Raw genomic sequence first — 25,059 nt, forward strand, 5'->3', positions numbered from 1 at the left:
TTCCGCTACTTTCACAAGATCCTTGCTCACTATATTTTTGGCAAACCAGATAATGTCACTGAAGTTACTAGAGAAGAGTTGTTCATCATGTTTTGTACATCTCAGAATCGCCCGGTCAATGCCATCGCATTCATGCTAACAAACTTCGAGCGCATCACGCAAGACGAAGTTTCACCCATTAGGATTGGCGGATTTGTCACTATGATCGCTAATGCCATAGGAATGAGAGTGCCTTTGCTTAGATTGACACCTTTTGGTACCCATACCTCTATGGACATCAATTTCTGCTTTAATCGAGGTATCATCGGTAATCTTGGACCTGATCGTTTTGAATTGCTCATTGATAACAAAGTTTGGTATCAGTTCACCTTACCGAATCCTAGGACAAGTGTGCACAACCCTACCAACTGGCTTTACTATGGTCAGATTCCTGAGAGAGAGCCATCCCCTGAAACCCCTCAAGCTTATGAACCTCTTCCTGTTGATGAACCCATTCCTGATTATGAACCTCTTCCTATTGATGAACCTGTATCTGAGTATGAACCTGAAACTCGTTCTGAAGATTCCGTTGATGATCACACTGTTGATATGACTGATGTCGAGGTCGAGCAACAACAACCCGCTACATCTACCGCATCGGTGAATCAAAGAATGCCTAATCTGAATACGCACGAGCAAGCCATCACTGCGCTACAACAAGATATACAACATGTGCGCAACGAGCTACACACTTTGCAAATGCATTTCTTCGATTTTATCGACACCGTAAATGCTCAGTTCGACGAAGTTTTCAAACACATTCAGTCTAATCAGAACAACAATAGACGTGGCGAGATGTGACCGTTTAGATTATTAGATTTTTATTTCTAGTTTTAGTAATTTCTATTCCTAGTTTAGATTTACATTTTTCTGCACTTTTGCTTTCTGCTTCTGTTAACACTCAGTACTGGTTTAATTTTAAATGCAATATTTTATTCACTACTGCTGCTGTGTTATAATATTTTGCTGCTGTGTTATAATATTCTGCTGTCTGATTGCTATATATTCATGAATGCATATCTCTCACTCAGTCTATTTTTTTTTGCTGTTTAAAGTATGAAAAAATGACACTGTTCTGAACTAGTATCCCATACTTATTGCTATCTGTCAGAACTTGTCTTGACAACTGCATGCGTGGAGATCACCTCCCTAAGCTAGGAGACGCACGTCTCCACCTCTGTGGGACCAGACCTCAGCATGCAAGGACAGGAGACGCACGTCTCCATGCCCTGTCCCCCAGCAGACTGACTGCCTGAGACGCGCGTCTCCCAAAGCCAGCAGTCTGCATTTGACCACGCAGACCATTCTTCTCTCCCTCTTGAATTTTGAATTTCAAAATTCATTCTCCTCATTCTTCCCCTATTTATTCCATTTAAACTCCATTAACCTCATTCATCCTCCATCATTCACCTCTTAAACTCCATTCATTTCCCATTTTTCTATTCTATTCAAACTTCAAACACCACCATTAATCCATTTTAATTCTCCATTAACCACCCCATTTTCAAACCTCACTATAAAACCACACCACCACCACTCTTCTTCCTCACAACTATCATACCATTCTCTACCCTTCTACACTACATTTTTATTTTTCATTTCCATACTCACCATGCCTCCACGTTCATTAATCCGTAGTGAGCGTCCCGAGCGACCACCTCCCGACCTTTCAAACATTATCTTCCGAGATGATGCTCAACGAACAAAATATGTTGCTTTCTACGAACGTTCGGTTGTTCCCACAAAATTTGTGAACACCGAGTGTCTAGAAACTTTGGGTCTCATTGATGGTGTCACCCGTTTGCTAACTAAATCTAGCCTCCACCATCTTTGTACCGAACCCGTACCTACTTATGAGCCGCTCGTCTTAGAATTTTTGAGTTCCTTCAACTACGACACTCCCTCTAATCAACCATTCTCAACCGGTAGCATCCAATTTCGGATGTTCAACCGTGAATATGCTCTAGATCAAGATGTCGTAGCTTCATATTTGCATTTTAATCATGCTCCAATTGCTCACCGCTCAATCTTTCAAGAACTCAATGGTCGATCCTGGGAGGATCTCGCTTTTGAATTTTGGTTCCATCTCACTGGAGAAAATCCTACCGGTTGGAGAGCTCTTCATGCTTCTCACATTCAAAACCCCGCTATACGTTATTTTCAACGTGTCTTGGGGCATATTATTTTTGCGAGATCCAACAACCACAAGGTAAACCAAAATGAATTATTTTTCCTTTACTGTGCACTTAACAATATCCGTTTCAATGCCGCACCGTTTATGTTCCAACACATCCAAGGTTTAGTTAACGCCCCCGCTACAAATCCATTCTTGCTTGGAGGCATTATTACTACCTTGGCCTGTGCTTTAGGTCTTGGCGACGAGCTCCTATCACTCTCTCATCTCATGAAGCCTGCTCAGTCACTCGATCTCACTTACTGCCGCGATTCCCACTTGGTTTCACCCCGCCATGATGGACGATACACTTTGGTCGTCAACAAAGTTCCTATTCCTTATGTCATCCTTCCTTGTCCTGAAAGAATTAACATCCGTTATGTTCAACGTTGGAGGCTTATTGAAGACAACCCTCAAGATGACCAACAAGAACATCCTAATGAACTTATGGATGCAAATGAAGAAGAACTCAACCAAGGGCAAGCTGATGTCAACCAACCTCCTCCAAACAACCCTCCGCCTATCACTCTTGAAGCCATGTATGCTGCTATTCAACGCCAAGATCAACTCGTTCAAGCTATGCAGACAAACCAAACTGAAACAATTAGGCTCATCCGAGAGATGCAACAGGAGCACCGTGACTATGCTATTAGGAACGAAAGTCAATACGCTGAAATTGCCACATATTTGCATGATCTTGACATTCGTGTTAATGACTCTCCTGATAGACGTCGCCGTGTTCGTACAAGAGGCGCGAGCAGTTCTCGAAACCGCAACAATGAGGAGTAGTTCTTATGCACTGAGGACATTGCATCATCTAAGTCTGGGGGAGTCGTATTATTTATATTTCCTTTAGTTTTATTTTTCCTTCAGTTATTTCCCTTCCTTGTAATGTTTTTCTAATTCAATAAAGAATATTTATGGAATTTAAGTCTTATATGTATAATTCCGTAGTTATTTCAATTTCTTCCATTTTCTTGAGCCATAACAAAAAAATTTTGCTCCTAAACGATAAACGCAAACCCCACACGTTCGAGAAATACAAAGCTACTCAATCACTCAACGCACCAAAACTGAATTGGTCAATATCCTTATTGTCGCAACACTCTAAAACCCCCGAGTATGCGTAACCGATTTGAATACCCGCTATACCAAAACCATCGACTTTAAGTTTTGAAATAACCCTTAGTAGTTTATTCTAGCAGTCGGCACCGTCTTAGATACAAACTACGCAGAGAGTCGATGAATATAAGTGTATGATCCTCATAATAATTATGTGTTCAGCCATAAAAAGAAATGTGCCTACTAAGTAAGGTGATCCTCACAAGATCATTTAACCTAACGGTCGCAGATCTCATATACAAAGAATTTAAAAACTCACTGTCGATTGGTTCAGAAGTCATCTGGTAATGAACTTGGTAGGAAGGACTATTGTCCGATTCCCCACAATCTACAAGTGAATGCTAAGGAGTATACCACATATTGTGCCAGAACTCCATGAGAAGGATCATAGTCACTAACCGACTACTCTGCTATGTGCGTGTCAGGATAATGGGCTTAATGTGATTGCGCGCGAATGAAAAGGGTGAAACATGATGACAAGTCAAATAGGTCGAGCTATAATGGCATGATTCAGATTGGTATGCATACTGGGAGTTGTTTAGTGTTGTTACTATAGGTTTATTGCTAAGATTCGTTATTTCCGAATAAGAACACTATGTAGCTAAGTATGACTGAACGACGTGGTGGAAGTGTGTTTCATTTATCTTTATCTTCTTATTTTGCTTGAGGACAAGCAAAGGTTCAAGTCTGGGGGAATTTGATAACACGATTTTATATCGTATATTTAGCCTAAAATCCATAGATATTTATAGCATTTTCCGTTTATTATGTTAATTTATTATGATATTACGCGTGTATTTGCTTTATTTCAGGTTTTACACTTCAATTACGACTATTTGCGAAAAGGAAAGAAAATTGAGCTTAAATGACCAATATTTATGCCTAAAAGATGAAAAGGGAGTGCTGAAGTGAAAGAAGGGTGCAATTAGGACCCAAAAGGCCCAAAAGAGATATTCAGCCCACCATGAATCAAAAGGCGCGTGGCCCAGACCTGCAAGCAAGTGGAGACGCACGTCTCCACGTTCTCTTCAGCCACGTCACCAAGAGGAGACGCCCGTCTCCAACTGCCCTAGATTTTCTCCACTTGAGACGCACGTCTCAAGTCTTCCTGAAGAATCGGAGACGCACGTCTCCAAGTCCCAGTCAGAAAAAGGTCCCTCAATTCACGGATTCCAACTGCAAATCCCCTCCTATAAATAGGACCTGCTATCCCACTTCCAAATGGCCCGATTTCCTGCCAACGAAGTGCTGCCGAAATTGTACCGCGAACTGCTTTTCCTTATTCTGTTTTCATTTAACCGTCTATTTTCTCACAACGATTTCTACACTGGAAATTGTTGTGAACTTTTCATAGATCTAGCCTTACGTTAGATTTATCGCTTTATTTCCTTGTTTTTATTTTCTGCCATTTAAATTCCGAAGAACGATCCAGCCAACCTGTGGTGGAAGTTCGAGTACTTCAAGATTCAATTCAATTCAGATTTATTTTAATTCAGGTTTTTTATTTACCGCCTTATTTATATTATTTATTTGCATGATATATTATATGCCATTTAATATGCTTATTATTATGAACCGAACCGATATATGTATGTTTAATCGTATTAATATGTCTGGCTAAAATACTAAAGGTGTCGGTATGTAAAGTAAGTTAACCGTAGGGATCCGAAATAAATTGGCTTAAATTATGTTTTATTAATTATCACTTATTTTTGGTTTATATGTCTAGTTTAATTAGTAAGTCTTAAAACCAATAGAGCGAAAGTTTGAGGGATTAGGACGGTCAAAGGTTAAAATCAATAGAGCGAAAGTTTGAGATCTTTAACTGGATAGTAGACATAGGACATTAGTTTTAAGGATGGCGAAAGCGTATTAAAACTAATTGGAACTTATTTATTTTCAAAAATTGTTTTTACACTCGAGCGGGATGGCGAAAGCGTACGTTAGGGGTATTAGCTTGCTCCGAGTCAACAGAGCGAAAGTTTGAGATTAGGAGATTTAAATGAATAACAACCTCGTAAAATAGGCATTTTATTAATTACATTGTTTCCAAAAAGCTCTTCTAAAATCTAATGGGATGGCGAAAGCGTACATTAGGATTAGGATAGTAGTCTGAATCAACAGAGCGAAAGTTTGAGACGAGGATTTTTAATCAATTGGAATTAGTAAAGATTTTTAATTTAATTATGCAAAAGCCAATGAACCTTCGGATTACCTTTAGTTAAACGAAATACATACTGATACTTGTCTTTTATTATTATTCTTTATTTTCTCACAATCACTTTCCCTTAGGAACAATCGAAATTTTAGTACTCCTAGCTTTACATAGTAACCTTAGATAACGGTAGATCGATTCATAGTCCCTGTGGATTCGATATCTTTTAAAACTACACGACACGACTGTGCACTTGCAGTTATCAGATTTATAGACACGTAAAGTCGCGATCAGGGAGTGACCAACTCGCCGGTGTAGGACGCATTCCGCTGGGGAAGTCTTAGATGAGAACAGATTATGCTGAGGATACATGTGAACCTCTGCTGAGGAAAGATTTAGTGGGGAAAATGAATACTTCTACATAATGATCCACTGAGGAGATGAGAGATCTGCTGGGGATAAGGAACTTAACATAAGAACCCTTTTATTAAGGCAACTCCACCGGGGAATAAGATGACTCTCTTGGGGAAAACAGGTCAATCTGTTGGAGAGAGAAGCGATATACTGGGGAAAATGAGGAACTCGGGCAAGGAACCTCATTAAGAGCTTTCTGGGGAATCAGATACCATTCAATCATGATTCAACTAGGGAGAAGACATTCCACTGGGGAATAAGGCTTCTGAAGCACGGAGATTGCATTGAGATGTGCTTTGCTGAGAGGATGAGAATCTTGGAACAAAGAAAACCTCATCTAAATGCACTCAGCTGGGGAATGAGGATCTCTCATTAGGAAGCACTCGGCTGGGGAGTAAGGATCCCTCATAGCTAGGTCCGCCAATATGCTGATGCGAAGCGCTTGCAAGGACGTACCTGCAAGATAAACAAATGAAAAATGCCCCAGGATATAGCGTGACATCTTCACGGGGTTTCTTCATATGGCAAAGGATGGTGATGCTCACCCACGATGAGAAAATGCAAGAGCAAACAAATTGTCACACATCTTGGCTTTGAAACTTTCCAAACAAGCAATGGATTCATTGAGTTAACAGGAAAGCATTGAGTAGAACACCAAACAAGTATCGGTCAGAGTAACAAACAAGCATTGGTTCTCCGAGAGAAAGCCACCAGGAAGTGGGCTAAAAAGGGTCAAGCAAGTGTTGACTTCAAAGGAACCAAACAAGCATTGGCTTTCATAGGGTTCTGCATATTCACCTTGATTGTAAGGATGCCAACAAGTAATGGACCTTCAGCTTCTGAATGTTGAGGATGACGACCTTGACGATTCTCAAGTTCATAAGTTGTTTAGCTCATACCTGAACTTAAACTGATCACCTCCTGATGAGGATAAAATGCTAATGCATAGTGTCTTTCCCCAGCCGGTAGGGATTTTGAAGAGATTCGTCTTGTAAGGACCTTCTGTAAATATTAAACTGACTTGCCCCAGTATCAAGTATTTTGGCACCATGCCCCTGCCTGACTTGTATTGTAGGTAGGTTTGACTGTGCTTGAGTTTCAAGAGGGAGATCATGTGTTTATGAGAGTTACTCCTATGAAAGGAATTGGTCGGGCATTGAAGTCAAGGAAGTTGACTCCGCGTTTTATTGGACCATTCCAAATTTCCGAAAGAGTGGGAGAAGTGGCTTATCGTATCGCTTTACCGCCGATGCTTGCAAATTTGCATGATGTATTTCATGTGTCTCAATTGAGGAAGTACATTTCGGATCCGTCCCATGTGATCCAAGTGGATGATGTACAGGTTAAAGACAACTTAACAGTTGAAACGTTGCCTGTGAGGATTGAGGATCGCAGACTGAAGCAATTGCGTGGTAAGGAAATAGCTTTAGTCAAAGTAGCTTGGGGAGGACCAGCTGATGGAAACGTCACTTGGGAGTTAGAAAGTCAGATGAAAGACTCCTATCTGGAACTCTTTGCTTGAGGTATGTTTTCGAGGACGAAAACTCTTTAATGGGGGAGAGTTGTAACGCCCGTATAATTTAAATATTAATTTAATTTGATTATTGAATTAATAATTAGAATTATTAAAGAATTTGTGGAAATAATGAATAAATAAGGTTTTTGGCATTTAGGCCATATGAGGAAATAGTAAAAGAGGGGGGGGGTGATTTTGTAAATCCTTTTACTAATTTTATTATTATTTCATAAAACAATTGGAATTGGGAACAAAGAAAGAACGTGAAAGAACAGAAGCCTTGAGAACGAGGAACATGAAGGTGAATGGTAGAGGGAGAGACCAAGGATCAAGAAAATTGTCTAAGGTAAGGGGGGACTTGTCTGATTATCATCTATTATCGGGTTAGGGGTTGATAATGCTAAATAGATGTAGAATTCGGGTCGATTGAGTCATATGATAGATTTAGGGATTGAGTCCAATTGTGTGAGGTTTGATCCTATAATTGAATCCATGATATCTATGTTGTTATGATCTCAATTGATGTGTAATTGATGTATTATGAGGTGTTTTTTCGTGTTGTTTGTGCATTCTATTTCCCTAGGTTCGTACTGGTATGAGTTGGGTGAGTTTGGAATGTGTAGAATGCTGTTTTCTGCAGGTTGGGGTTTCTGAAATCGCCGGTTGGCGCCGCGTGCACAGGGTTGGCGCCGCGAACGGATGATGATAGAATTGTGATTGAATGATGTTAATATATATGAACATACTTGATGATGATGATGATATTGATGATGATGATGATGATATAAGTATGTTATATATGTTGCATTCATTCATATTCATTGACGATACTGTATCCATAATGGTGTGTTGGATCAGTAAAGGGCATGATTCCCATTGTGTGGAATCTGTGCTGGCAGGGCCGTATCTGGATGACGTTGGATCGGTCATGGGTTATTCCCATTGGATGATGTTGGTACCACATGCATAGTGTCAGTTCATTCATATGCATTATTTATAACATGATTGGATGTATTCTAGTGTTGTAAATGTTGATGATGTGTTGATTGTTGTTTGACTTGTTTTGAATGTCTGTTTATGAAACAATTGGGTGAATGATGCAACTGTGACGTGTTATTGCTTTATAACCTTATAACATTTGTTAATTATGACGAGACTCACCCTTACATGTTGTCATTTCCAGATTGAGGATAGCGGTTGTTCGACTCGGTGAGGATTAGCTCATGAGTCAGTGTTTTAGTTAGCGTCAGGTGTCATGCTCTGATAGTTGTAACACTGGGGATGCGATGTTTTGATGTTTACATTTATAACTCTATTTATGTTTGATGTTGGAAGGATTAGTTTTGAAAGATGTTAAACTTATCCTGTTTGTTTTAAATCCGCTGTGTTTACATGAATTGTTTTAATTAATGAAAGTTGCCTCAATGATTGCATGACATGACTGGATGAATGTTTATTTTTCTATGAATTGTGACACCCTTATTTCATGTACTCTGAATAATTATTTAAAATACCGCGGGGTTAGTAAGGGGTGTTACAGTTATGGTCTCGGGTACGAGGATTCTTTCAAACCATGGATATGGAGATGAATATTATAGTACCCTACCCAAACTCTATCCATTGTCAACCCTATGTTGAATAGAGTAATGAAAAACTTTCCATCCATTTAGATAGTGAACATTTTTTGTTTGTGCAATAAGAGAGAGTTAAAGAGTTTATTATGAGATGTAGAGTACAAAATTACTGAAATAATAAAACTACAAAGGTTATGATTGTTGACTGAGGATAGCATAGTTGTTAAATCCATTTGAATTGTAAAACTTTACCTCGTATAAAATTTCTAATTTGTTAAAGATGCATCTGAATTGCAAAACTTTATCTCAAGTTTGACAACAATGGATTTGACTAATAATCACTACTAGAAATACTCGGATTACCTGTCGAATTTCCTGCAGAAATTAATCCGCAGGAATACCTGCGGAATTTCCTGTGGCATTCCTAAATAAATTAAACCCTCCCGCGGAACACGTTTTTGCAGAAAATTCCGCAGTAGCACCTGCGAATTTTGCTGTTGAATTTATATTTTGACTAAACAATAATCTAATATGAAAAATCCACAGGTAAATTCAAAGGAAAGTTTTTTGCGGATTTTGCTGCGGACATTTTAAGTTGAATAAACATCCTATTAAAAATCTAAAATCGCAGGTAATTCCGCAGGAAAGTGTTCTGCGGATTTTACTGCGGACATTTTAAGTTGAATAAACATCCGCAGGAAAGTCTTTTGTATAAACACAAAAACTGCGGACATTTTAAGTTGAATAAACATCCGCAGGAAAGTCTTTTGTATAATATTTTTCTTTTAAAGTAAAATGTTTTTTTTTTCAAAAAACTTAACTGATTTAAATATTTTTTAAAATAATAATAGATTTTTTTAATTTGTATTTTGAAAAAAAGTATGAAAATTTTGAAAAATAAAATTGAAAAAAGATATAAAAGAATTTAAAACAAAAATTTGGTTAAATATTTAAAGTCGGAATCAAACCTACTATGAATTTTATATTGGAACAAATAATTTGCTAGTATGATAATAACTTAAGTTGATATTTCTCTGAGCTATCTATAATTTATTAATTTTATTTAATATATTTGTTTTTTGTTATAATATTAAAAATAAAATCTGACCAAAATTTAAATGGTGAGTATCGAAACCGCATTCTTCATGGTATTGAGCCAAAAATCTACCACTAGAACAATAATTTTAAAATTGTTGAATACAAAAATAAAATTTAATTTTTTCTAATTTAAAGATGTCTTAATATGATTCATTGAAAAATAAATAAAGATTGTAATAATATATTGTAAAATATTGTAAAATTGAAAAAGATAAGGAGAATGATAAAATAGACGCAATACACTTAAGAAAGTGTCATAATTTTGTACCCTAACCCAAGTGTGTTGCGGCTGGGTTTAACGAAGAAGCTACACTCAGCCTTACACTTTCGCTCTGGCGTTGATTCGGCGGCGGAGCTTCATCATCTCTCCGGCGATCCTAGACTCCGGTGCCACGAAATCAGTTTCTTTCTCATCCTTTTCATTTCTGTAGTTCATCACAAGGTTTCAGAAGGAATTTACTGGGAGCAGGAATCCACTGGCTTGTCCTTGTAAGTTGTTGTTCGTAATTGATTCTCGCTTTCAGTTGTTAGCTAGTGTTTTGTTCTGCCATAGCATAATTGATATGAAGAGAATAATTTATGTTTCGATGTTTTCATGCTAATTATGTTGAAAATAATTGGAAAACTGATTTTTGTAAACAAGGTGTTTGTTGAAATGCCACAACGAGTTTACTTATGTTGATTTTGAATTATAACTTGAGAATGTCTAATTGCTTGATAGTGTTAGAATTGCATAGAGTAAATCAATTTTTGAGAAAGTTCTCAACTGAATCTGTACTCCCAGCAAGCTTGCTTATCTAAGGGTTATGATAGGGCTTCTGCAAAGGCATGCCTGTGAGATCATCTTACTTGTCAACTCAATTCTATTTTGAAATGATTGAATGAATCTCTCTTTTCATAACCCTAGGCATAATTGCTTCAAATCTGTAGCTCAATTCTATTTTGAAATGAGACTTTTTTTTATAAATTCATGTCAAGTGATATTTTATGAGAAGAACCAGTGTTAGACCTAGCTTTTTCTTTGTTACTACTAAAGTTCACTGTTGATGTTCAGTTCTTCGTCAACGACGGTGTTGATCTGGCTCGTTAGTTCCGGTTTCCCGGCAACGCGGATCCGGGGGATTATTTCTTTGGACCGGGGCTTGAGGATCTGATCCAGCAACTGGCTGAGAACGATCCGAGTCGGCACGGGACTCCTCCTGCGTTAAAATCTGCTGTGGAAAAGCTCCCTGTTATCAAAGTTACCGGGGAGTTGCTCGAGTCAGATTCCTCGCAGTGCATGCAAGGACACATTTGTCATGGGACTTTCTGTGCTTCAATTTACCGCAGAGGATATGTTCGTTGCCATGCTTGTTTTAAAACATGATAACTTGTCAAGGTAAGAAAAATTAATCAACTTCAATTTTTATTCTTGAAACTGTACTTCATATGCATATATTAGTGTTGAAAAATGGAATATGATATTTTGTATAAATCTTCTCTGATGATTATTTTATTGTTGTGATTTTTCTAGTTTTGAATCAGACATGGAACTGGTGATGTTTGAATCATATAGGATCACCTTTGCATTAAACATTGTTGAATCTGCTCTTTGAATGTTTGGAATTAGTATAGCTAAAAGAACAAAACTCACCATTCTTAAAAATGCTTCTGGCATCATTAAACCATCAAGGTATATTCAACATTAACTCATCATTAAATGAATCTGCTCTTGGAATATTTGGAATTAGTCAAAATGACGTTCATGTTGGAGAAATGACTGTTAAAGAAACATTGGATTTCTCAGCTAGATGTCAAGGAGTTGGAACTATATATGGTAACTTAAACCCTGGAGGCTTAAACTTATTTGCTTAATATTGATTTGAAATTTTGAATATTTGGTAGTAATCAACTTACAGCTTTAGTTCTGAATATTTCTCTAATGTTGTGATTTTTCTATTTTTCTATTTCTTTAATGTTCTGAATATATTGGTAGTAAGAAAGATATATGTACACAACCCACTGATAGTTTAATTTATGTTTTTTCATTTTTATCAAATAAGAACATAAAATATAATAAAAGTCAATCTTATAAAAACACCTTAAAAAACTAAAAGCCAGTCATTTTGAACAAATGTATCTCCATTGTCCTATGTGTATCTCCATGATTTTAAAAACTAGAAATTTTAAGGGGACATATAGCATGAGTGAGTAATGATAGAAATAGGAAACCTTCTACTAAACATGTTTCTAGAAAGCTAAATATAGAAGTAATACAATCAGAATTGTAACTGACTAGCTAATGGCAACTGTCAGTGGTTAGTTGGGGTCATACACATTTCAAGTACCTTAGAAATTCGATTTTTTTTTAATAACCATATATTTTTTTAAAAATTTAGAAATAACCAATATTTCAAAATAATTACACAATTGGCCATTTTTTTTGCTAAAAAAACATGTTATCGCCAGGGGGTGGCGACAACACTTAAATTTCATTGATGTCGCCAGGCCCATTAGCGAATGCATGCAAAAAATAGGTGTTGTCGCCACCAGGGGTGGCGACAACACCTCTCCTATTTTTTTTCTTCAATTTTTTTATATAATTTATTTTACCTATTATTTTTAACTATTTATTTAGTTTGGAAAAATAATATAAATAAATAAACAAGTACCAAATACATTAATCATTAATGATAATAAAAAAAGTATATTAAAATTTAAAAAAGTACAAAATACATTAATGATAATAATACAATTTCTATTGACCGCGTGGACCCTGGTAAGATTCGCACCCAGATTGTCTAATAACTCGTGTAGAAGGCTCACGAGTTGGTAGTGCTCCCCTATTCCTGCGACGCCCCCTTCTATATGGTTCCTCTTGTGTTTGAGTCGACGGCTCCTCAATGCATTCCGGGTCTACAAAATCTGTGAGCCGTCTTTGACCTCTAGAATTCCCGCTATAGGAAAGGCGGTTGCCCGCGACGCCTTCAAAGCTTTGTCTTGGTGGATTGAAATTTCTCCTAGTGGGTGCGGCCTTGAAGTTTGGTCTTTGAAAGTTGGTGGTGGATTCGGGATGGTTAAAATACATTGGTTGTGGTGGTGTATTGAAGTTCAATGGTTGGTTGGGGTATTGTGATGTTTGTTGGTGGAATGAGTTGTATGGCGTGTATTCTTCTTGTATGCATATGTCGGGTAAGTGGTGGTGATCTGGAAGAGCCCGCCATATTGAGTTCTTGGAAAATGGTTGTTGTTGGTGGTATTGTTGGAATTGTTGTTGTTTTTGTTGGTAAATAGGTGGTTGTTGGTTAATTGGTTGTTGTTGGTAATTGGGTGGTTGTTGTTGTGGGTAATTTTGTTGTTGGAAATTTGGTGGTGGTAGTTGATGTGGGAAATTTGGTGGCGGTTGTTGTTGTTGGAAATTTTGTTGTTGTTGGAAATATGGTTGTTGTGCTCGCGGGTCTGCCAAATAGAAAGGGTTAGACACAAACATTTCAGGATTTGTGACCGTTCTGTACCAGTCGACATATTCAGCCGTTGGTTTCATTTCGGCCGGCGTCACAGGAAATTGTAGGACAGTGGTGGAACGACGAGCCCATATTTTACGGTGCTCTTTAGCGATTTTGCATATGCCAAGGTGCCAAACACTCAGGGGAGTCAGGGATACTTTGATGCATGCCGAATTGGAGCTTCACACAGTCACTTTGGTGCATCTCCACAGTGGTGAACCGTATGATGGGTGATTTTGCCGTCCAAACAGCCGCCTCTTTAAGGTCGGGTTCATGGCCCAGTTCCAAGTACGGTCTCCAAATAAACTACAACGAAAAAAATATTAATTTCAAATTATAAAAGATAGTTTTATTTTACAAATATAGTTAGAAAATGGAAAGTTTTAGTGGTATTACATCTTGGGGTCGAAGTCGATCCAAGAGTTGGCGGTAAAAAATTATTTTGTTTACAGGCGTCTTGGTGTAATCCAACCCATTTGCATTAAACCTAAACACATCCAAAAATAAAAATCAATATAGTTACAATTAATAATAGAATAAATACACTAATTAAAATAAGATAATTAAGTTACCTTGACGCGTAAGGGAAGATGTTAATGTGCAGGTTTTCAGGGGCTAATACCGGCATTCTCCACCATCCCATGCTTGTAGCAAGAATGCACATCCATAAAATGTACAAGTATGCTTTGTTGCACTTTTGCACAAGGAGCTATAGAGGTAAGCCAACACCGTCGAACCCCAACTATACGTCTTAATTTCATCAATGTCCTCAAGCAGACACAAGTACATAAAATTGACACTATTCCCCGTGCCTTCGGGAAATAAAAACCTACCAAATAATAACATAATATACATTCTAGCTTTATATAGTTTATTTTCTTCGCTAGAAAACTGATCCAATCTAAGCTCGTCATAACGTCTTTGAAGGCCCGCAAGCTTAATACGTTGACCCCCTACCTTTTTCTCGGCCCTCACCCTCTATTAAATCTACACCCAACATTTCGACGCATAGAGCATTGGGTTGTTGGACATTTCCAAACACAGCTTTTCCATTTGTTGAGAGACCCAATAACATGTACACGTCTTCTAGCGTGACGGTACATTCACCCGTTGAAAGGTGAAAAGTATGAGTCTCGGGCCTCCAACACTCATACAATGCTAATATAAACTTAGTATCAATTGTGGTATGTATTAAATTCATTACCTTCCCAAATCCCACACGCTCAACATAAGACACAATCCAAGGGTCGGGAGCATCCATCAGTTTCGCACGGGTCTAAAATCTTGTTCGAAACCGAAGGATGCTCCCGACCCTTGGATTGTGTCTTATGTTGAACGTGCTGGATGTGGGAAGGTAATGAATTTAATACATACCACAATTGATACTAAGTTTATATTAGCATTGTGTGAGTGTTGGAGGCCCGAGACTCATACTTTTCACCTTCCAACGGGTGAATGTAGGTCACGCTAGAGGACGTGTACATGTTATTGGGTCTCTTAACAAATGGAAAAGTTGTGTTTGGAAATGTCCAACAATCCAATGCTCTATGCGTCGAAATGTTGGGTGTAGATTTAATAGAGGGTGAGGGCCGAGAAAAAGGTAGGGGCCAAGGTATTAAGCGAGCTTAGGTTGGATCAGTTTTCTAGCGAAGAAAATAAACTATATAAAGCTAGAATGTATATTATGTTATTATTTGGTAGGTTTCTATTTCCCGAAGGCACGGGGAATAGTGTCAATTTTATGTACTTGTGTTTGTGTCTGCTTGAGGACACTGATGAAATTAAGACGTATAGTTGGGGTTCGGCGGTGTTGGCTTACCTCTATAGCTCCTTGTGTAAAAGTGCAACAAATCATACTTGTACATTTTATGGATGTGCATTCTTGCTACAAGCATGAGGATGGTGGAGAATGTCGGTATTAGCCCCTGAAAACCCGCACATTAACATCTTCCCTTACGCGTCAAGGTAACTTAATGATCTTATTTTAATTAGTGTATTTATTCTATTATTAATTGTAACTATATTGATTTTTATTTTTGGATGTGTTTAGGTTTAATGCAACTGTCTTGGATTACACCAAGACGCCTGTAAACAAAATAATTTTTTACCGCCAACTCTTGGATCGACTTCGACCCCAAGATGCAATACCACCAAAACTTTTCATTTTCTAACTATATTTGTAAAATAAACTATCTTATATAATTTGAAATTAATATTTTTTTCGTTGCAGTTTATTTGGAGACCGTACTTGGAATTGGGCCATGAACCCGACCCTAAAGAGGCGGCTGTTTGGACAGTAAAATCACCCATCATACGATTCACCACTGTGGAGATCCACCAAAGTGACCGTGTGAAGCTCCAATTCGGCATGCATCAAGTATCCCTGACCCCCTAAGTGTTTGGCACCTTGGCATCTGCAAAAGGTCAGCCAACAGTGGTATGTAAAAAATTGAAAGACATTCGCTAAAAAGCACCGTAAAATATGGGCTCGTCGTTCCACCACTGTCCTGCAATTTCCTGTGGCGCCGGCCGAAATGAAACCAACGGCTGAATATGTCGATTGGTACAGAACGACCACAAATCCTGAAATGTTTGTGTCTAACCCTTTCTATTTGGCAGACCCGCGAGCACAACAACCATATTTCCAATAATAACAACAACCACATATTTTCCAACAACAACAATCGCCACCAAATTTCCCACATCAACAACCACCACCAAATTTCCAATAACAAAATTACCCACAACAACAACCACCCAATTACCAACAACAACAAATAAACCAACAACCACCTATTTACCAACAACAACAACAATTCCAACATAGACATACAATATGGCGGGCTCTTCCAGATCACCACCACTTATCCCCGACATAGACATACAAGAAGAATACCCGCCATACAACTCATTCGACCAACAAACATCACAATACCCAAACCAACCATTGAACTTCAATACACCACCACAACCAATGTATTTTAATCTTCCCGAATCCACCACCAACTTCCAAGGACCAAACTTCGAGGCCGCACCCACTAGGAGAAATTTTAACCCACCAAGACAAAGCTTTGAAGGCGTCGCGGACACCCGTCTTTCCTATAGCGGGAATTCTAGAGGTCAAGGACGACTCACAGATTTTGTAGACTCGGAATGCATTGAGGGGCCGTCGACTCAAATACAAGAGGAACCAAATAGAGGGGGGCGTCGCAGGAATAGTGGAGCACTACCAACTCGTGAGCCTTCTACACGAGTTATTAGACAACTTGGGTGCGGATCGTACCAGGGTCCACGCGGTCAATAGAAATTTTATATTATCATTAATGTATTTTGTACTTTTTTAAATTTTAATCTACTTTTTTTTATTATGATTAATGATTAATGTATTTGGTACTTGTTTATTTATTTATATTATTTTTCCAAACTAAAAAAATAGTTAAAAATAATAGGTAAAATAAATTATATAAAAAAATAGGGAAAAAAAAATAGGGGAGGTGTTGTCGCTAGAGGGGGGTGGCGACAACACCTGTTTTTTTGCATGCATTCGCCAATAGGCCTGGCGACATCAATGAAATTTAAGTGTTGGCGACGTGTTTTTTTAGCAAAAAAGTGGCCATTTGTGTAATTATTTTGAAATATTGGTTATTTCTAAATTTTTTTTTTTATAAATATGGTTATTCAAAAAATAATTCTAGAAATTCAAACAGAATTGATAAATTGGACAAAATGTAAACTTTTATTTGTAGGTTATATAATTTGAAATATTAAGAGTTTTCTAACTATTTTTCATTGACAAAATGTAAACTTTTATTTGTAGGTTATATAATTGATAAAGTGGTTAATTGAAATATCAAGTACCTCATGGACAATTAAAATATTATATTTCCACATGCCATTTTCTATGTTTTGTTTAACATTTTGTTCATGAATTGACTTCTCTTTTAGGCAGCCAACACCAAATCACACGTTCTTCATTGACCACTTCCTCGTTAAAATTTTCAAATTATTAAGATAATAATAACCCAGCTTCACATTCAATTGCTTCTTCCATCCATCCCCAACATCTTTCAAACACCCTCTTGTGTTTTTTTACATTTCTAAACAAAACTTGTTATGGCTCATTTGGTTTATGGTGAAACTCCCCAGTAAATTGAATTGATGTTACATAGATCAAACTACTGGCTCAAAACAGGAAAGGAAAGAATGAGACAGAATTTCATTGATTGAGTCATAAATCTCTTGAATTTCCGGTTCAATACCTGACGTTGAGTTTGAGTTGCACTAGAATTAGACGTAGGCTTATATCAAATTTTAGCAAGTCTTTTATATAAGTTATGTTGTTATCTCTCATCTTCACTTCTAAATAGTAACTAAAGTCAGTCCAAGCTATTTTAGTTGAAGGAGAAGAAAATTGAGAGCAGCATTACATAATCACATCAATTACCAAACATACTAATCACAACACATTTTCTTTAGACAACTTTAATGTCACATGCATGTAGTACTTAGATAATAGGAGTTAACTGCATGATATTATAACTTTGATAAATCAATTCTGAATATTTTCTTTTTAATGTTCCTATTTCTGTTGCAGAAGACATGTTATTTGGTTTTAGTGAAGTAACAAAGGTTTAGTACCTTCACAAACTCCAAAGTCAGTCTTTATATAGTACATGCTTGTGGATTATTCCAAGTTTGAATATTATCTCTAAACGAGTGGTGTATATTACGTCATAGGCATGACATTTTTATTACATACGGCATCCCTCTCTAAGAAACTAGCGCTACACCATATGAATCCATTGACCATACTTTGATAATTAAGTGACAATACTAAAATTAGTAATGATAATAAAATTCATATAGAATTTGCAGAGTGGAAATGGGCAAAGCCTGAAGATGTTATTGAGCAGGTTAGTTACAAAAACTTGACTCGTAATGAGTATTTTGTTTTTTTTCTTTCATTTGGAAGACTAATCGTGAGGCTAATAATCAATTACAGGCTGTGGACTACAAGAGACCTTCTCAAGAGCTTGTAGCTATTGATCTGCATAGCCTGGAATGGAGGTTTCGGCACATTTACAGGGGTATGTCGCTTTTAGTATTTCACATTATAGTACACTGCCAGCTGACTGCACATTTACAGGGCCAGTTCTTCAGATTTCATCATATCTGCTAATTATTTATTATACTATATTCAACAAATGGACTAGATGGAGTGCTACTTTGAAGCTTTTATTCAGGAACTTGAGCAGAGTCAAAGGCAGATGATGTCTGAGTTGCAAAATCTCAGAGTAAAGTTGGAGATTTCTTCTCAACTTGCCTATATGAATCTCAGAGCAAAGTTGGGGATTTCTTCTCGGAATCCAACTATTCTGAGAGAGGACGAAGCTACTAATGAAAGTGACCAAACAAATGAAGATGGCGTCGATGAATTAGATGAAGAAGACCTTAGAAATAAATTCTGATTTGTATTGTGTATTTTGTTGACTTGGTGTATCTTTTTAACTTGGGTGGACAAATGATCATTAGTAGCTTGGTTCTTTGAGTCATTTTTAGTAATGTGACTATGTAAGTACTTGTTTCTAACTTTGTAGCATTTTTTATAGTAACAAGTTGTTCTACGAATTTGTCTTATTTAAATTCAAAGGATTTTGAATTTTAATTTTTATATTATGGTTATTTTAGTATACAATTTATAATATTTCAAAAGTAAAAATTCTTTTTTTAAGATTAAAATTTCTTGCAAATTTATCTGCGAATTTAAATTTGTTGCGGATTTTTCCTGCGGATTTAGCTGCGGAATTACCTGCGGAACTTCCTGCCGAAAATATTACCCACGAAGGTTTTAGCTGGGGACGAAAATCCGCAGGTAACGTGTTTCCTGCGGAAATTTAGCTTAATTCCGCGGGTTAATCCATAGGAAATTCGAGTACTTCTAGTAGTGAATTCTAGTAGTGAATGGATCTCAAGTATAACATACTAATGAATCCTACACACATAGCCAAAATAAGAAAAGATCAATAATACTTAATCCAAAATTTAGGTATTTTACCAGCATTAAATCATTGGTTTTCACTACATATGTAGGACAAAGATCAACAGTCTAAAAGAGATATTCAGAAAAATATCATATTAATACAATTAAATCGTAAATCTTAACCTGTAAAAGCCTTCGTAAGATCAGATTTATTAAGATTTTGTAACTGGTTGAACACGTCCAAACAAATACACAAGCTTACACTAACTTTGTTTGTGTAAGCATATACACAATAGGGTCGGTCCTGCCTTTTTAGAAGTCTTGGATAAATAATAAAAAGAGTCCTAATAAAAATTTATGCAATTAATTTTGATTTTTTTTTTGGATTGTAGTTTTTCTTTTTGTTGAGAATGGTGGTGATTGTGGTTGTCAACGGAGGTGGCGGCGGTGCGGTGGCTGGCGTGTGGAAGACAAAAGTTCGACAGTAAAGAGCTAAAAGAAATATAAATAGAAAATGTGAAAATGTATAAGTAATGAAATGTGAATTTTATATTAGAATCGATGCATTCAAAAGGGAGATATTTTTTATATTTAAACTATAAACAACATTAAAAACTAAAAAATAGTTTCCGGTATCTATAAAATTTGACTAATATAATTATGATTTTTATATCTGCATGACTAATATACAAGTATTTTAATTAATAAACAACTTAATTTTAAAATTGTAAAATATGAGAATATATATTGATCCTACGATTTTTAAAATAAACATTAAAAATTTGTATTTTAAAAATAACGAGACTTTCAAAACATTAAGACATAACAATAAAAGCTTCAAAATTTTATTAGAATTGATCTATAATTATAAGGGAAATTAAACTAGTTAAATTAAATTATAAAATTTTATCAATAATACTGAAATTAAATTAACTTTAATAAAGTTGTTCAAAATAATTTTAATTTTAATAATTTAATTTATTATCTATTTATTTATGTTGACTTAATTAAAAATAATACTGAATTTCTTAAATTTTAATTTGTTTTCTTTTCAATAAAGTAAAAATATGTATACTACAAGTTGTCCTTTTAGAAAAGTAAAATTATAAAATTGTAAAAAATGCTTGAGGTATGACACGAAGCCACCACCAAGTTGTTCTTAAACAATATTGTTACCACTACGCTAGAGCTATTTTGTGTTAATATGTTAGTATTCACTTTATATATTAATTATTATATGTTATAATTATTAACTCAACTTTCAATTTTGAGGCCTTCGATTTTTTGAGGCCAGCCCTGACATACACTCAAAGTAAACATAAAACAAATGATGTAGGATTTGTGGAACATGCTTGAATCCCTTAAATTGTCTAGGAATCTACTTTTTTTTCTAACATATATTAAAAGATTGACCAAACTCCCTAAATTGCCCTTTTCTCAAAATAAATTTACACTATTTAATGGACATTTAACAAAATAACCCTTCACCTTTTTTATGTTTTGCACAAGTGTTTCACTTCATTGGTCCACCAACTTTCTACAACATAATACACTACCTCATTTTCTCTCTCCTTATAAAGTACAATTTCAATTGAAAATATAATATAGTTGCATATTTATGATTATTATTCATTTAAAATTGAATCATTCATTTTAAATTTACATATTTTTAAATATATTTTATACAATATTAAATAAATTTATATGATATTAGGCTGTAGTTTACGGGTCAATATCAACATAATACATATTTTGTTTATTTTTTTAAATGTTAAAATTCTTTTTATTCTTTTTTCGTCTCATGGGTCAATTTTTTTCTTTGATTAATTATTTAATAATTAAGTAATTCATTTTAAATTTATTTGTATAATGTATTTTTTAATTTTAAATACATAATACACTACCTCATTTCCTTTCTCTTTATAAAGTACAATTTCAATTGAAAATATAATATAGTTGCATATTTATGATTATTATTCATTTATAATTGAATCATTCATTTTAAATTTACATGTTTTTAAATATATATGATACAATATTAAATAAATTTACATGATATTATGTTGTAGTTTACGGGTCACTATCAACATAATACATATTTTATTTATTTTTTCAAATGTTAAAATTCTTTTTATTCTCTTTCCGTCTCATGAATCATTTTTTTTTCTTTGTACAATTATTGAATAATTAAGTAATTCATTTTAGATTTATTTGTATAATTTATTTTTTTAATTTAATTAGCATGATGAAAAATGTATTTATCTCACGGGTCACTAACAAGACAATATTTATTTTAGTTAATCAATCATTATTTTAATTCAAGAGACAAAATCTTTATTTTTAAATATTAACTTTTTCTCCATCTCACACTACAAGAAAAAAAATTGCGACATATAGGTTGCGACATAAATTTTTAAAAATCTGAAACATTTTACGACGGCTGTAGGCCCAACTGCCCTTAAAAGAAATTTGCGATAGTTCAACAACGGTCGCCCCAAAATATATTCATGATTAATATTTGAAGATTCTAAATTACTACATATTTTTTTTAGTTATTTACACAATATCATAATTAAATTATCCATCCTCAAAATATATGTTGAAATTGCAAAACATTGTGAAATTGACTATGAAAATCTTATTAATAAATTTTTTTCTAATGGTTAATTTCTATTTTATATATATAATTTGGTCCAACTTTTATTTCATATTTTTTCTCATATCATTCAAAAAAATATTACACCATAAATAATACACCCGTGCGACTCTGACTAGTTTAGAGTGTTTAAAAACTCAGTAAGATCTTGTGCTTTTCATTTCGGTTTCGTTCATAATTTGTTAAGGGCCGATTTTAATGTGTTTTTGGTTTTTGGCGTCATATAATCTATGGTGTCGGTGTTGGCAGCTTAGTGATCCTTGCTGTTTTTTTGGAGTCGATAGGCATCTGTGTCCTATGTCGTGGTTTGGTCATGTATATATGTTGCCTTTCTTTAATCATCAAACGTTGATGTTGTGGTCGGCGTGGAGGGGAATTATCTTCTATCATTAATTGGTTCGGCTACGATTGTGGATCAATGCAGTCTGTTTTGGGTTGTTTGGCTCTAGTAGGTATTCGTAGAAAATATGGCAGGTGTAGGATGATTTCTTCCTTCAATCAGGCTTTGCATTTGGATTCCAAGTCAGGGGAAGATTTTATCTGTCAATAGAATATTTGGATTTCACAATCTGTTGCACATATCTAAGTATAATATTGGAAAATTATTTATGATTATCATCAAAGCTTGGTGGTGTCATTGTATCTTCTTTTTAAGTATCAGGGGTCTAATAATAGATTTGGAATTTAGGTGTGTTATTATATTTTTTTTTTTTGGAGATCAGTTTTTGATACTGTTTTTTTAGGTGTCTAGAGTTTTGGGTGTTGTGTAGAAATTATGTATCAATGAAGACTTTGTATCATTTTTGGTTTTGGAATTTCTTATGTCTTAACTAGCTATTTTAATGTGATTTATTTGACCTTTCAAAAAAATTAATTTTTTATCAGGCCGTTTATGAGGCTTTAGCTTAAGGAAGAACTAATCCTTACTTCAAACTTCCCTATTATTGGACTGAATCTTCATTTGTTGTTGTGCATTCTACAAGTTGAACTTGAATTATTGAAATGCTTCATCTCTATCTATTAATTCTGGAGCCACTGTTTGTGTTTCTGCCTCTAAGAAATGTACCATCACTTCTCCTTTCTGCCATTGACCACCTCAAAAGATATAAAACTAGTAAAGACATGAAAAGTGGTATTGTAGCACAACTCTCCCCACGTAATCCAATGAGCCTGTGATTTTGGTTGGTTAGATATGAAACATCATAGATAAGCTTTAAGCCATCGATTATCCTTTTTGTTTGACCATCTGTTTGAGGGTGATATACTGGTGACATATTTATCACAATGCCTAACAACTTGAAAATTTCCTTCAAAAAAATATACTCACTAACAAAGGGTCACAATCATTAAGGGTCGACTTTGAAACGCCATGAATTCTTACAACCTCTTTCACAAAAATAAAAGCAATAGAACGAGTAATGAAAAGATGTTTAAGAGGTACAAAATGGATATACTTGGAGATGCAGTCCACTATCACCAAAATAGATTCAAATTCATTACTCTTAGGCAGATTAGTGATGAAATCCATGGAAATTTCATTCCATACTAACACTAAAATGGGAAAAGGTTGCAACAATCCCCCTAGAGTGGTGGCAACATACTTTTGTCTTTGACAAGTATCCCATGCTTTTACAAACTCTTACACTCATTTCATTATTCCTTCGCAATACAAATATCCTTCACTAGAACAGGAATGCAAATCTCTAAGAAAGTCATCAATAATTAGGGATTTAGGCAGAATAACCAATATGTTTTTGTAGGACAAAATACACCCATTCAAGGAAAAGCCTAGTTTAGCCACAAGGACATCTTGAATGGCATATATAATTCCCTTAAAGAATAGGGTCATGCAAGACTTTTTACTAGAAGCGTCCCATTTGAGTCCAAATCGGGTAAGATAACATCGTGTTAATTTATGCTTATTCTTACTTGTCTCGATAAGGCATTAACAACCTCATAAACCATATCAAAGTAAAAATCAAGCAATTTGGCAATCCATTCTCGTTGATTATCCATGGTGATTTGTTGTTGTAGTAGGTGCGTCAAATTTTTATGATCATAATACACAATAAATCTTCTACCCAACAAATAATGTTTCGTTGGATGGCTAGGAATAATATAACTCTTTTTATTACTTTGATATAGCATTACCCTTGCGGCCTATCATGATGATGAACTTACATTAAGAATTAATCTGACTTACAATTTAGTATTTTTATTATTAAACATGTACTTTTGTAACTGCTAGATTTTTTATTATTATTTATTTTATTGTTTTAGTTTTTAGCAACCTAGTCAATTAGTGGTTGCTATACTTAGTGGTTGCTATACTTTAGGAGCAAGTTAGTAGTAGTTACTATACTTTAGAAGCAAATTAGTTTAATTATTCAATTCCCTAAAATCTTGGTTACGTGGGATAGCATTCAGTTTTTTCCTTTCCATTATTTATTGTAACGTTATTATTGATCAAAAATCAATTCCTTTCCCTTAACATACTGTGTTACTTCTCTGCCACTCTATTTGTTATTTTCTGCCATTAAACTAACAAATTGGTATCTAGAGCCTTCTTCTTAGAGGGACCTATGAGTGAACCCAGTAAAAACCCACCATAATAAACCTTGCTTCAATTCATCAAATAGATGGATTCTGAAACTCCTTACACAAAACTAGCACCGCCTGGGTTTAACGGTGATAATTATCACATCTGGGCAGCAAGAATGGAGGCTCACCTAGAAGCAAATGACCTTTGGGAAGCCGTTGAGGAAGACTATGAAGTTCTTCCTTTACCAAACAATCCAACTATGGCTCAGATAAAAAATCACAAGGAGAAGAAAGCAAGAAAGTCAA

At 35.3% G+C, this 25,059-nt stretch overlaps 1 protein-coding gene across 8 annotated transcripts; it reads left to right on the plus strand.

Moving 5' to 3' along the window:
* Positions 1 to 10,328: 10,328 nt before the first annotated feature.
* Positions 10,329 to 19,200, plus strand: LOC131594945 (ABC transporter G family member 51-like). 8 transcript variants are annotated; one of them, XM_058867146.1, is made up of 6 exons: positions 10,330 to 10,580; positions 11,146 to 11,469; positions 11,605 to 11,907; positions 18,443 to 18,489; positions 18,579 to 18,663; positions 18,790 to 19,200. In XM_058867146.1, exons 3-6 carry the CDS (start codon positions 11,736 to 11,738, stop codon positions 18,804 to 18,806), a joined length of 321 nt encoding a protein of 106 aa, XP_058723129.1. In that variant the 5' UTR covers positions 10,330 to 10,580; positions 11,146 to 11,469; positions 11,605 to 11,735; the 3' UTR covers positions 18,807 to 19,200. The 8 variants fall into 8 exon arrangements, 5 of the variants coding, with proteins under 5 accessions (XP_058723127.1, XP_058723126.1, XP_058723128.1 ...); XM_058867147.1 differs by having other exon boundaries at positions 18,452 to 18,489; XM_058867144.1 differs by lacking the exon at positions 18,790 to 19,200 and having other exon boundaries at positions 10,329 to 10,580; positions 11,128 to 11,469; positions 18,579 to 18,783.
* Positions 19,201 to 25,059: the final 5,859 nt, after the last annotated feature.

This window comes from Vicia villosa, linkage group LG4 (genome assembly GCF_029867415.1).
Source record: "Vicia villosa cultivar HV-30 ecotype Madison, WI linkage group LG4, Vvil1.0, whole genome shotgun sequence".
In the NCBI taxonomy this organism is placed as follows: domain Eukaryota; kingdom Viridiplantae; phylum Streptophyta; class Magnoliopsida; order Fabales; family Fabaceae; genus Vicia; species Vicia villosa.